Raw genomic sequence first — 14731 nt, 5'->3', positions numbered from 1 at the left:
ATGAGTGTGAAGAATTAGTGCAAACAGACCCAGATGGGAGTCAGATGGCCACCGATAATTTGAGCTGTCCTCGTCCTACAAAGGGTGCACAGACATCAGAAGATTTTTGGCTGGTTATGGTCTCCAGAGGCACAAATGACATTTGCATTCATACAAAATCCCCAAATATGCTAACCAAGACGCTGTGGAGTAAAGGGGTCAATTAAAGTGGTTTGGGGATATGTTTGCCAGCTGTGGGCTGCACTAAAAGTTTCATACGAATATGTACAGTATACAGTATTTTTATACTTTCATTAACCTTGGGTAACCTTGTTGTGGTGAGTCAGTAGGCCCTGGTGAGTACCTCCTGTATGAATATGCTTTTTCCTCTACCCATTTCTCTTGATTTGTGCTGCAAAAAAAACACTGGAAATTAGGTTTTGGGCAGCAAAAAAATTCAGTGGAACTGATGATATGACTGTAATTTGTTATTGTTTGCTGGCCACAGATATTCACACTATTTATGTGTCATAGACCGTGTCCACAGTCACCCATTTCACAGCAGTTACCCCAGCTATACTGAAATCTGGCACCAGTCCAACCATTTAAAATGCCAGATGATCAAAGACGGAAGTGATGTCCTGGAGATATGCAAATCACGTTGCACAAAAGCAGATCACCAGTTAATATATTATTGATTAATCAAAGGAATGCACACTGCAATAAAACAAGAAAACTGCATTGGGTTTTGAAAACACTTTACATAATAATAATAGTGAGAGAAAAAACTGAACATGGCAGCGTTGCAGATAACACTCAAACTTTATGCTGCAAAAACAACAAAATGCAAATGAAGATTTTTCTTTCCGCTGTTCTCGTGTCGGTCCCATCATTTTCCACTGTGCCCTAACCCAGGAAAGCAGAAACACCATTAAAACAATGAAAGTAATTACTTTTTCTCCTGATCGCCAGATTTTCACAAGGCAGTCAGAGAAGACCTTGAGAGGTCGGTTTTTTACCTGTTTGACGGCAGCAGCCATCCACTGTAAATATGTCAGCTTCTTGCCTCTTTCATAAGCAATATGTTTTAAATTAGATATTAGATTGTATGCAAACACTAACATCATCCAGAATTGAAAGAAAGGGCCTTGGCGTATGATAATTCAGGAGTATTCTGTATTATTACTGTGATGTATAATTTTGAAATGATTAATGCATGATAAGATGAGAAACAAACAAACGATTCCTCTAACTCTTTATCTACTGTTATATTTTCACATAATCTTCAAAAAGGACCGGATAACTAATCTTACTGTTGCGTAATTCACGTATTCATGTCAGTTTGTTTTTACATTGGCAGGACAGTTTTACTCTAATAACCTTTTATCAGTCTGAGAGCTGATGTTTCAGTCCCCCTCTCTCTGTGATGGACCTCTCCTGTCAGTCTTTAGTGTCTTTGGGTTTAATAAAGCAGAACTGTCATGAAAAACAATGTTGATGAATAAACACAAGCAGGGCCAGCAGTTAAAAGTTCACTAACTAATGAAATCTTCGTCCCTCAGAGCTGGCTTCAGCAGCTATTTCGAATGGACACTGAAATCAAATGCGTAACAAAACAAAACAAACTCAGAAGTGACCCTTATTATAAAATCTAGATCTATGAGAAGATAGCCTCGATGCTAACACGAAATAACTTCCTGTTATGTTGAACATAATTAGGGTGGTCCGAGGGAGCTCCTTAGTCATAGACTTAGTCATGGGCAGCACTAATCAGTGGCATAGTCCAAAATAAATAATCATCAGATGTACAATCTTAACAAGGAGTTCCAAACTTCCCGATGACTCAAACTGTGTCTTCCCACTCATTATCACTCCAGTTAGGTGGTGAGAGCAAGGTTTAGCTTGATCTTGACAGGAAGGAGCCTAAGGGATCCCTGTAGTATACAGTATAGGCCTATATTTATGCAGAGCTTGTCAAAAGACTTTTTCATTCCGTAATAATAAAGGATCTTTTGAAGATTCGTCTTATGAAGATACCAGCTTCTTTTTTTTTTCTCCTTGCAGCTTTGCTCAGACCTTTTAAGAGTTACTCTGAGATCACATACAAAGGAAATATCACTGTTTATCTGCAGAGTGTGCACAGTATATGGAGCCTTAGCGCTCTTATTTTTGTTATTTTAGATTTATTGCATCATGTGTCAGAGAGAGCTGAAGCGCTGGTAGATGTTCGGTTTTAGACTAATAGTTTGCAGTTTGCCACACACACACATACACACACACACTAAATATGACCTGTATAGAAGTCAGTGTATTTGTTTTTCAACTCCTCAGAAGCAGATGTTTGCAATTATTTCATATTAATTGGCCAACGTCTCGCTGTCTGTGATGTCTCCACAGGAAGTGGGATTCCAGGTAAGGAAGGAGACATTCTTGGCTCTGAAGCGAAGTGACTGAACTCAAAGTGAAGCCTTCTGTTCTCTCTGCCTCCCCTGTGGAAGCGAGGCCAGCTCGTGTGTGGTGGAGCATCAAAATAACCCGGTCATTGCTATTTAATCACCATTCTGGACCCCTGCTCCAATTAGATGCCTCTAATGAGCTGATAGAGATAGGTTGCAGAGTTCTCTCTTTCATGTCAGTGCTTAGAGAATCCATTTAAAATGAACATGTGGTGAAATATGCTGCATGTGATGCCTTGCTAGCCACTGATGTTTGTATTATTCCAGGGTGTTGGACAGGAGTGAGGAAATGTAGTGTGATGATATCTGGGGTTCTTTACTCTATACACACACACACACACATACACAGAGACACATTCGACCTCCCTTGCCGCTTACATCTGTTACCATGGTGATGAGGCTCAGAAATGATGGCCCTGAGGATCATTAGGACCAGTGTCAGAACTGGCGTTGTACTGCTCGTGCCCAAGTGTTCCTTCTGCCGCCTTGATGCCGATTCTCAGCATCTTTTTTTCTTTCACAAACTGAGTTCACCTGATGACCAGAAGTAAAAGCTGCCTGCAGTTTTTCTCTCCGCAATAATATAACAGCAATTAGTAAACTCACCCATACTACAGCTGGCATCAAAGCGCTCTTAACAGCAACATGAGACTTGCCAGTTAGAAATTCTACTACAGAGGAATCTGCATCAGAATATTCTCTTCCTGCATCTGATTTATTCATGAGGGCGAACAAAGCAATCAGATGAGGAAATCTCCCAAGTGGTAAGTTCATGTGTGTTTTGTGCACCACATAGTGTTGGGAAGTGCTTTGGCTTTATCCATTCCCAGCCAGCTGATTACACTGGGGTGCTGGCACTAGTTTGTATCAGAAGCTCCCACCTTCAGGGTACATATCTATCCACATCTGTGTCCTCTGCCACCACATGTTGGGTCTTCAAAGCCTTTCGCCTGCGCTGCAACCCCCTTCTCTGGGACAGTCTTTGCAATTTAGATTGCTCATATTCCACTCTGGTTGCACAAACATGCGCTCAACACATGGACAAACCAACAAACACCTGGTGTTCTGCGAGGGTATCATTACGGTAGCACCAGTTTGTACACGTCCTGCCTGCATCAACAAAAAAAAAAAAAAAAGAAAAAAAAAAAAGAAAAGAAGCAGGGCACTTTGTGTGACTTAATCAGGCTGGCTCTGCCTCACAGATTCACTGCAGCTCTGAGTCACTACACGCTCTTTGTAAGTGTGAAAGAGTTAGTCCAGACGTACAGAGGAGGTTTTTTTTTTTTTCCTTCTGGCACACTCACACTGGTCAGCAGTGCTGGGTGATTCCTGCTGTGACTGCGGGGCTCAGCTAAACCTAAAGCTTATAATTTAATGTGATCCCCGGTGTGTTTGTGTGTGTGTACGTGGCTCCGGTTGTATGCGTTGCTCAAAAAATAATGTCACGTCAACAGCACTCACAATGGCAGATAGTCAGCTCCCTTTTGTTTTCTAATCCAAAAAAAAAAAAAAAACTCGATCCTTCAGGGAAATTTATTTCCCGTCAGCTTGATATCATATTTAATCATATGTTTATTTTGCTATCCACCTGTTTATTTTCTCTTTCATTCTGAATCTGGAGTATATGCACAATTGATTTTTTTTCTCCCACTACTGAAAAGATCATTCGTAGGCCAGGCATGACAAGAAAGATGGAAATAAGATGCTACTACATGAGATTATCTATTGATTTTTGTGCTGTATTTGTAATAGTTATGTACGAGGGTTACAGTGTCTTGTGGTAAATTCCTCCAGTGAGTTTAAATGCTGTGGGGGTTGCTGAGGCAGAACACTGTTCTAGGTCATATCAGTAGCCAGTAGATTAGACTTGCTAAATTTCAGGGCCATGGAAATGAAAACAAACAAGCAGAATCTGGTTACAGTGGCTGTTTCCTCACAGCCACTCCCCCCTCCTCCCAAAAATCGTCCCTCCACTAGCCACTTTATGAATGTTTGCGTAGCGAGATGGGCATTAAGTGGGCAAAGCTTCGTTTAGAGGTCAGACTTGCAGATGCGACACTTGAGTGCCCTCACACAGACAGGTTCTCTCTGCTCGGGCAGAGTTTGATTAATGCCTGTGAAGTGGATCTTTTTTCGGTGAAGTTTTCAATCTCTTAGTCCATATGCTTTATAGATGGGCATCTGGCATGAAAAGCCCATTTCCTGTTCCCTCCTCACAGCCTTCTGGGACACTGTTTGAATCCTGGGACTCATGACTAAACAGCTTGACTTGTCCTTGCAGGTGGAGCATAACAAAGGAGGAAAATGCAAACACCGTGTCCTGTCTGTGACGGTGCCAATTGCATTATGCTATTGATGATTTACGTTATGTGTTTTTTGCTGTGAACCTACGTCCCCATCAGGCATCAGGGGCAGTGTGAGAATAATAGGGTATATTTCTCAGAAGCCATATTTATAATGCACAGTCTTTATTGACCATGCCGACACTGTCTACTCGTCATTACACGCTCATATGCCACTTTTATGGCCTGTAATAATCTATTAACAGAAATTTTAAATGACATGTGGCAAACGGCATGTGAAAATGCAGTTAGACCTCCACCTAGTGGCAATTCAATCACACACCCCCACCACACCAAGGATACATGACACATGTTCGGTAATGTTAAATAAAGCCTTTCATGTGTCTTGTGGACCTTTTTTAGGAGGGGAAGAAGAAATTCGATAAGGAGACAGAGAAATACTACTCCACACTTGAGAGACACCTCAACTTGTCATCCAAAAAGAAGGAGGCATATCTGCAGGAGGTAAGTCCAAAACAAATTTCCTCATCCCCAACAGGTTTTTGAATAATGCTCTTTTATGGTTGGCTGAGTGTCTCCTAAAAATAAAGCTATTGTTTGTGCGTCGGTCTTTGCTCATTACCTCTCTAAGCACACACGGTCTCCAGGTGGTGAGGTAAGCATTAACTCTCTGACCACACAGTGCTCTCCCAGCTTGACCCCTGTCTTTGTTACGGCACTAACCCTGGTTTGTTTGTTCATTCTCAGGCTGACACAAAGATTGATAAGGAGAGGCAGCTCTTTTATGATGCGTCCCTTGAGTACGTTTTCAAAATACAAGAAGTGCAAGAAAAGAAGAAATTCGAGTTTGTTGAGCCGGTAAGAGAAGTATCGGTTTTTACATATTTCTGTGCTCAGCTGGCGTTGAACACATATTGAAGATGCAGTAATTGCTTTGCCTTTTTTGTAAAAGATTAGTGTAAGTGACATATAGTCAAAATGACATATTTGTACGTATTACTGACGAAAGTGGCTTTTTAAATGTCTGCTATCTTCTCCTGAGTTAAGACAGGCACAATTATACATCTCTCACAGGTATATATCTGTGTTTATATATTCCACACATTTGTCATCTTCATCACAAATGGTCTGTAATATGGTCAATCCATTTGGGGAAGCTAGTGGGTAAAATTAAATAAAGTGGCTGTTGTCAAAACGAGACAAAGTGCAAGTGCAAATCAAAGGCTCTATAAAAGCCCCCACCTTACAGATATCTGGAGTCTAACATGTTTAGTAGAGAAGTTACCGGGAAACATTAAGTTCCCAAGGTGTTAAATGTCTGGGAACGTGAGATGGGAGCAAAGTGGTTTGTTTTAAAAGCCCCCACTCCTGTTTATTTACATCCATTGGCAGCTCAGCCAGAACCCAGGCCAGAAATGTAAATCTCCAGGCCCAGGTAGTGCAGGGAAAAAAATGACAAGGCTCAGCCTTGCCTGTGATGAATCTGGGCACAGATAAGATGGTTCATCCTTGAACATTTGATATACCAGGCCTCATCCTAGAAATCAAATCAGTGGTTTGTCTGAGGATTTGACTGAAAGCAGCCCTATGTATGCGGGATCCTCTATGCTAGATATGGGATCTGTTTTTTTCCTCCAGCAATACTGACAGTGCTTTTTACGCAATGGTCAAGGATGTTTTTGTGTTATACAGAAAATAAGATCAATATCTGTCAGCCATAAAAAACACAACTTTTTAAAACTTTCCTTTTTTCTCCTTCATCTTATGTGCAATATTCATTTAATTTCCATTTGCATTTTTTTCCTTTGGTAAAATTAATATTAGTTAATTAGTTTTTTTTACTGACAGTGCAATATGTATATTATAAGTGGAGTTTACTCCAAATGGGTGTTTGACAGCACACAATTAAAGCAAATTACATATTTTTAGATGACAGCGATATAATTAAATCCATGAAAAACTAAAAAAACAAAAATGTTTTATAGATAAAAAAAAAAAAAAAGATAATTGTTTGATTGAAATAGTGATTTGGGTTTCTTGTGTTCAAAATGGATATTTCATGTTGCAGCATATACCTTTTAGACATGTGCTTTCCTTGCATGAATAGGTTGTCAAGCTCTATATTGTTTATTAATTCAGTAAATCACTCTTAAATATTGTTCCTCCCCAGCTCCTGTCCTTTCTTCAGGGCTTGTTTACGTTCTACCATGAAGGATATGAGCTGGCTCACGAATTTGAGCCGTACAAACAGCAGCTCCAGTTCAACCTACAGAACGTAAGTCTCAACACCTCAGGGTTGCACACACAAAGGCAACCAGCCACGTAATCAGATTCTGCAGCTTATCATACCCCAATATAACAAGCGGGCTTTTCACAAATGGATAGCTGTGTGATTAAATGAGATTCTTTTGCTGCACAGAGGATCGATATTTTCAATGTTGTGTTGCAGGCAGTTACTGCTGGCCATTTAATGTTACTGTGTCAAAAATAGTCAGGGTTTGAAGTAAAACTGCAGCTGCTGCCATGTGCCCTCCTTCCATCGCTGTGACCTCACCACTTGTAGCCTGAGGGCCCAAATTTCACTCTGACCCAAAATGTCAGCGCCACTGCCCTGACAATTTCTACACCATAGCCCTCTCTCCATGTCTTCAGGTGCAGAGAGCTCTAAAAGGAGCTGTTGAAGACGAGGCTGTCTCAGCTTCTCTCCACTAGGTGATATGAAACAGCCTCATGCTGTACTTTTTGACTCCAAAAGAAAAAAAAAAAGAAAAAAAAGAGAGAGGATGTCTGGCAGCATTAAAAACTGAGTCTCTGTCCTAATGCGGGATCAGCTCAAGTACTTTTTTCCAATATAAATGTAATGTGTTTGAATAAGATGTCATGTCTGTATTTCCAAATGGTTTCCCAATGTGTTATTCTTTTTCTCAGGTGTTTTCATACAGCTGCACAAATACGAAGCACTTGTCAGTTGTTTAACACTTTGCCTTCATTCGTTGTTGGAGGCAAAATACGTTTTTTTTGTTGTTTTGTTTTTTTTGGATGAGAAATCACAAGAAAAAAAAAAAAAAAACCAGGACACAACATGTCATCTGTTAATGCAATGATAACGCAAACCGACATTTTCCACACAGACACGAAACAACTTTGTGAGCACCAAGCAGGAAGTGGAGAAGCTGATGAAGAGGATAAGGTCTGCAGATCAGGACTATAAACCCCCGGGCCAGTGGACGATGGAAGGCTTCCTGTACGTCCAGGAGAAACGTGAGTCTTTCAAGCTGGGCTCCCCGCCAGCCAGGCCCTCTCACACTCTCCCCCGCGCCTCACTTATAAGTGCATGGTTTTACATCCATCACCATAAACATGTCTTGAGTTCTCCCAGGTCTCTGCAGAACAGATCCTCGGACACAGAGCTCATAATTCATCCTGTTTACAGATTCGCTTTGATCTGCTCTCAAACAAGGGGGGGGGGTGTGGGATGGGGGTACCACAAATGGTAGATTTTTATCAGCAGCGATAAACAACTTTTGATTTATCACTGTTTAATTGCAAATTGATTTTCAGAAGTCTCTCCAGAAGCCTGAGATTCAGAGGAAAATATTTTTGGCTTTCTGTCCTAGGTCCCCTGGGATGCACTTGGACACGTCACTACTGCACGTACGAGAAAGGCAGCAAGACCTTTACCATGAGCAACACTGAGAATAAGTCGGCCGGGAAACAGGTAGCTTTATCTATTTTAGCTTAGTTCAGCTTAGTTCAGTTTAGTTTAGAGTAGTTGCACACACAAATGATACAAGCTGAGAAAAGACTGAGCAAGTTTAATCTGTGGGTGAAACAAAAGAACCCCGTTGAGGTTTATAAGAGTGTGTCACCCCAGAGGGAATAAAGAGAGGGAAAAAAAAAAAAAAAAAAAAAAGTCAAGATGACAGAGCTGCAAATTGGGCACAGAAAACAAAAGACTTGTTAACTCAAGGCGGACAAAAATGTTTCAAAGATAACAAAATCCACAAATAACAAGAAAAGGCAACTCAAGGAATGAAAATAACCCTTGAACAGAGATTGTCAACGGAACGGATTCACTTCACTTCATGCACAAGCATTTATGTTTATTAATGAGAGGAAACTTCATGCAGATCAAATAATGAAGTTAGAATTATTTCATACTTTGCGTAGCAGATCAACCAATTGCCACCATCCTACAGGCTTTTGCATGCACTAGTCAAATGATCATATTACTGTTTTTAGACTTGTATGAGCAGAGTTATAGATCAAGCCTTAAGAACTACAGTCATATTTCTATTTTCCATCTTGGTTTATATGTATTAATTTAAGGTGTTTTTATTTTAGAATGGTCTTGTTCTGAACCAGCCAGAGATGTTCAAACTCAAGTCCTGCATTCGGAGGAAAACAGACTCCATCGACAAGCGTTTCTGCTTTGATATCGAAGTGGTGGAGAGGTCTGTGACTGTCTGAATCATCTCCATGTTCCCAAAATGTCTTCTCACTTAACGTGGACTGAAAACATACACAAAACATGATATTTAATGCTATTGCCACCACCTTTGTTTTCCACTCCTATTTGTTTTCCATCACTAGTTAGGACTAGTTAGGGGTGTATTTGAAAAATCATTCATAAAAATATTACAAATGATTCAGCATCCACACATTAGTATGCTAGTATTTATTCCATTTGAACTTGATATAGTGTACAATATGAATAGAATAAACCCACTCCTATATTATGATCGTTACCATGGCAATACTCTTGGTCTATCCAATCCATCTATTTTTACGACTAACATAGTTTTGGATTGATGCAGTGCATGTGAGATGTTTTGTTCTCATGCATTTTGTGTTCCATTGAACCCGACTGATTCTGGCACTTAACCCAGATTATCATGGGAATACACAGCGTTTGAACATGCAAGAGCTGTTCAGGTCTGATTAACATCTTCAAAGACTCCAGTGTTTACCAGTGTTACATGTTTTCAGCTCTGTTTGTGTCCTGCATGTTCCTCAAGTCCTCTCTCTACCAAGCTCTTGTTTGTTGTATGTCTGCAACGTCGATATTTACCCCATTTTTGAACCAATTCCGTCTTTTCTCTGTGTTCATGTCAATGTAGAAATGACATCTATCGTGGAACTCTTTTCAGACCACTTCAGTTTTTCTGTAAAGTCCGGTATGTGAACTGACCAGTGCTGCCCTTTCAGTGCAGTTGCATGTGCTGCATGTGTTCTGCTAATCGTATCATTCACTCAATCTCAAATCCGAATCTTCTAATGAAATACTGTTGCCTTCTTACCACTTCACACAATCAGACACCACTTAGTCAATATGGGCTAAAGGATACAGACATATTGTTAAATTATTTGAACTCGTCTGCAATTACTCAAATGATTTGTTTATTTACGACAATCGATTGATCAGTTTGCCTCTCTTTTATGGGTAAAATCTTTTTGCTGTATGGGAAGATTCACAACTGATTTCTATGTAATGTTTTACTGGATTGGCCAAAGATCACAACACCTCATTCAAGAAAGCTTGACATGAGCTCATTATTGTGAGGTGTACCTCAGAATATAGACTTAGCTCATCACTGGGGGTTATTGTTGCAATGCACCAGCAGGGCTGGCACTGCTCACCCTCTGTGAGTGTTGCTGAGCATGGACAATAACTGCAGTTTATTTGCAGGACAACTCATTTATCATAAACGGTGATGCCCCAAGGTGCTTGTTCCAACCACAAGGACAATGTGGGCCAAGCTCCACTCAGCTTCAAGCTCATCCATTCATCCTCATTATAATAAACATGCTCTTATACCTATAGCCCAGCCAGAATCAGGCCAACCAACTCAGTGGCTAATTTTTAAAGGGTTTGTTCACCCAAATTACTAAAAAGCTTATTTAGTCATGCGAATAGCTTTCATTTATTTGCCGAGATTCTGAGATCTCCATCTCTGAAACGTCTGCCTTCTCCCCAATGAACAGTATTTCATTTGAGGTGCTGAAAGCAATGAAAAAACATTATTTAGAAAATCAACAGCAGCATGTCTTTCACAAAAGAGTGTCCCAGATACTCTGGATGATCCACTGGCCTGTCAACAGCTGTCACACAGACTTCAGCAGGAAGTACTTTCAATGAAAGGTGATAAAAGGTTGTTATATGGGTTAGAGTAATGGGGTCACTAGTTGTGGAAAGAGATGCTGCTTTTGAAACTTTTAGATGTTTTTAATATTGTGAGCATCATAAATACACAGTTTTTTTTCACACATCCACTGTATTGGGGTGAAGGCCATAGACATTGGGGACAGATATCTGAAAACCTGGCTAAATAAATTCAAAACTGTCTGCATGGCAAAATACCTCTAGAGGTTACTTTAAAAATGTGTTTTTGTAATTTGGTTGAAATGACACAATAATTGTAACACATGCAACCTGACATGGCTCCATGCTAGTACTAACTTTCACTACTGGGTGGGGTTACATTTTTCTGTTTGCCGGTGTCATCAGATAATGTTGTATCAACTTGTTAATGCTAACTGAAGCAGTGCTACAAATTAAATGCAGATCATGCTTAGACCAATTTCAAGCTATGTAGCACATAGTGAGGTGAGAGGAGCTGCTGTGCTGTAAAACACAGAGGAGATAAAGGTACATGCATGTTGGGTGCAAAAGAATTAATCACTCTAATGCTAAGCACATGTAGCTTTTAATTGGGTGTGGAATGTGAAGCACCGAGCCAACCAGGGGCACATATTTGATGTCAAGCATTTGCACACATGCTATTTTAGTCACAGTAGTCCTTTTATAGTGGTCTCAGCCAGCGTAAACATGGTCTGTCCAGAGCCCCCAAGGCAATGAGATCAGACTTAGACCAGTTTTTCTCTGAAATCTTTCCAGGCATGGCGTTATGACACTGCAGGCACTGTCAGAGTCCAACAGAAGACTGTGGCTGGAGGCCATGGATGGCAAGGAGCCGGTGAGGAACTCTGTCTCTGTTTGTCTTTTGAAATATTCATTTTGTGCTGGCTGCTGTTTGGCCAGGGCGTTTTTTCTTTTTTGCTTGTTTGTTTGAAAGAAAAACAGTACCAAAACTGATTTATTTGTCACTGGCACCCTCTTCTGGTGGCTTCAGTTTAGGTTGTCTTAAGAAACCATGACCTCACCCTCCACTTGTGCTAATAATAGAACAGTCCAGGAGCACTGGGTAAAGAAACTGGGTGACATAATTCTCATCTTTCTGGAATTTTGTTGAGTTTTGAAGCAAAGGATTAATAATGACTTTTGTAACCTCTCTCTAGATTTACAACTTGCCAGCCATATTAAGCAAAAAGGAAGAGAGTAAGTGTGGTTTTTTTGGTTTTTTTAAAATCTTTCCAAATCTCTATTATCAGTTTAAAATCAGCTTTGTAAGACTTGGAATAAAATCCCCAACACAGACATATCAAATACATACTTTATTACCTATAGCTATGTCTGTTCATTAACACAATTACTTGACATGCACCCACTCAGCTGACATAGCAGCAGCCTTCCAGCACAAGGGTTGTATCTTATTAGTCAGAGCACAAGCACGGGGAGAGCTTATTATTCCTGCATGATGCATGGTTAACCCAGACGGTAACTGACGTGTCAATCCTATTCTCCCGTTGTATTACAGCATTTCTTAATGAGGCGGGATTTAACTTTGTAAGGAAATGCATTGACCTGGTGGAGATGAGAGGTGAGGCCGTTTAAATCTCTCAGCTTTCATCCGTCAAACACCTTGATCACAGTCTGGCTGTGATTATGAATAACAATGGGCTTCATTCATTAATGGACATGGCAACACGTTGCATCGCAAATCTTTGTTCCATGTTCCACTTCTTTCATTTCCTTTTCCATTGTCCTGCAGGTATAACTACAATGGGGCTGTACAGAATTGGAGGGGTCAACTCCAAAGTGCAGAGGCTAATGACCACAGTCTTTTGTAAGTATCCCTGATAACAGCAAAAAACATATATGTTCCCACTCACAGCTTTGTAATATAGACGCTCCTAATGGTTCATGTGTTAAGGGACTGGAGCCTGTATATAATTAAGGATGGCTAAACATGTAATTTCAGATACCTCACACCCACTACACTCAGAGGTTGATTCAGGGCCCCAAGCCAGCCAAAACATATACAATAAGTCATTTATTCCCTATGCCTTACAGGCATTGAACAAAAAATGACTGCATCAGGATTACTTGCTGTTACTTGTCTTGTTATTGTTATTATTGTATGATTTGCTCTCTGGTATTTATATAACCTATCTGCTGCTACCTGCTCATTTGCACTACTGCATGTTGTACAAGTTGTATGTTTTTAATGGTGTGGTGTGTTTTGTGGATTGAATGTATTTTTACTGTACTTCAATCAATCAAAGACATTCTCACATGCCATGTAGCAAAACAGTCAGAGAGATAATTCTGCAAATCCTAAATGTCTGACAAATCATTTTCTCTTTTCAGAGCTTTTACATCTGTAGTGTAAATGGCTCATTTTTGTACCATCATCTCAGGTTGAATCTAGAGCTTTATTTTCAGCAAGGAAACATTCTGTGACCCCGTAGAGTGAGGAAAGAGGTCCTCCTTGTGGTGTGACAGAGTAACAGCCATCTGTCATTTACCTGATTAGATAACCCAAGGTAATCCTGTTTCATGCATTTGAACAGGAAATGTCTGAATGGACTCTAAAACTTGATCTCCATCTCTGTGAGACACCACACATGTACCCTCATGTCTATTTCAGATTCTCCTCTTCACTGCCTTTACACAAGAAAGACAGTCAGTATTTTTACTGCTTATTTAAGCTGCCTATCAGGCCATGTCAGTTTGTATTGGTTTTTCTTTGGGCAGTTTACGGCTTAATCCTTGTGGTGATATAAAAAACAAAATGTGTTTCCAATAGCATCCAAGGCATCTGTGGATATGGACCTGGATCCAGAGACGTGGGACAACAAAACTATCACCAGTGGTCTGAAGAATTACCTCAGGTCAGCTCGCCCTGCCAGCTGCGTGTCCTTACCTGCCAGGAATCATCATTACCTCCATAATGTTTCTTTGAAACCTCCCCGGTGTTAGTCATGCATTTAGTGCTGCCACTGACTCACAGAGGAAGGTGGCTGCATTCAAAAGACCCATGTCACTCAGGAAATAAATGGAAACTGTTCATTTTATTCACCAGGTGTCTCTCTGAGCCTCTAATGACCTTCAAGCTCCACAAAGATTTTATCCTGGCTGTCAGTAAGTTATGAAATGTTAATAACATTGATAATATATTTCACCAGCTTCTCTATTTGCTTTAGTTATTACCCATGAAAGAGAGATTCTTAAGTTGGCAGGCCACTAATGAAGCAGACACATCTGTTTACTTCAGAAAATGTTGTTTTTAATCAAGGATGTCTGTGGGTTAATTGTATTTGTGCCAGAAGACGGCACGTTTGAATTTGAAAATGCTTTGATCAGATTGAATTTGTCTAACATATTGTTCATTTGTATCCAACCTTTTAAAGAGGAACAGACTTTGAACTGAACCACATTTCGAATTTAGTCATTTAAAAGGAGACAGCTTTGTGGGAACTACATCCAGGCACTGACAGTGGGAAAATCAAACAAGCAGAGATTGAACCAATTAAACCGTTTCCATCTCAGACAACGGCAACATGCCATGTGCATCACTTTGCTTGTGTCGTGTCAAACTGAGAAATTCAATTGGTTTAATCTGTGCTCATTCGCTTCTCTCTGCACCTCTGGGTATAGTGCCTCATCTTTAATCTGAAAATTTAATGTGTGACCCCCCCCCCNCAATATGAGCAATTTAACAGATGATTTAAATGACAGATTAAGTTATTTTAGATAATTGTGAATATTGGGGTTTATGTGAGGACAGATGATAGAGATTAAGACACGAATATACTATGGATTGTGTAATCCTTTCATTGATTTTGAGTGGGCGGTACAACAAGGCTTTA

General features: G+C 40.2%; 1 protein-coding gene across 5 annotated transcripts in view; it reads left to right on the top strand.

Moving 5' to 3' along the window:
• Window positions 1-14731, top strand: part of arhgap42 (Rho GTPase activating protein 42) — a 58562-nt gene that overhangs the window by 37671 nt on the left and 6160 nt on the right. For 3 of the 5 annotated variants that reach the window (XM_022761505.1, XM_022761504.1, XM_022761503.1), the window contains exons 5-17: window positions 5141-5242; window positions 5486-5596; window positions 6909-7013; window positions 7870-7999; window positions 8356-8456; window positions 9083-9192; window positions 9859-9915; window positions 11637-11715; window positions 12038-12077; window positions 12397-12459; window positions 12631-12705; window positions 13669-13753; window positions 13945-14003. In XM_022761505.1, the coding sequence (XP_022617226.1) occupies window positions 5141-5242; window positions 5486-5596; window positions 6909-7013; window positions 7870-7999; window positions 8356-8456; window positions 9083-9192; window positions 9859-9915; window positions 11637-11715; window positions 12038-12077; window positions 12397-12459; window positions 12631-12705; window positions 13669-13753; window positions 13945-14003 (1117 nt within the window). The remainder of the gene's footprint in view (window positions 1-5140; window positions 5243-5485; window positions 5597-6908; window positions 7014-7869; window positions 8000-8355; window positions 8457-9082; window positions 9193-9858; window positions 9916-11636; window positions 11716-12037; window positions 12078-12396; window positions 12460-12630; window positions 12706-13668; window positions 13754-13944; window positions 14004-14731) is intronic. The other 2 variants (XM_022761508.1, XM_022761506.1) reach the window with 1 other exon arrangement.

Source organism: Seriola dumerili, unplaced genomic scaffold (assembly GCF_002260705.1).
Source record: "Seriola dumerili isolate Sdu_G_001 unplaced genomic scaffold, Sdu_1.0 BDQW01000413.1, whole genome shotgun sequence".
NCBI lineage: Eukaryota > Metazoa > Chordata > Actinopteri > Carangiformes > Carangidae > Seriola > Seriola dumerili.
Note: the sequence above shows the minus strand (reverse complement) of the source record. Positions and strands in the feature narration are given on the sequence as shown.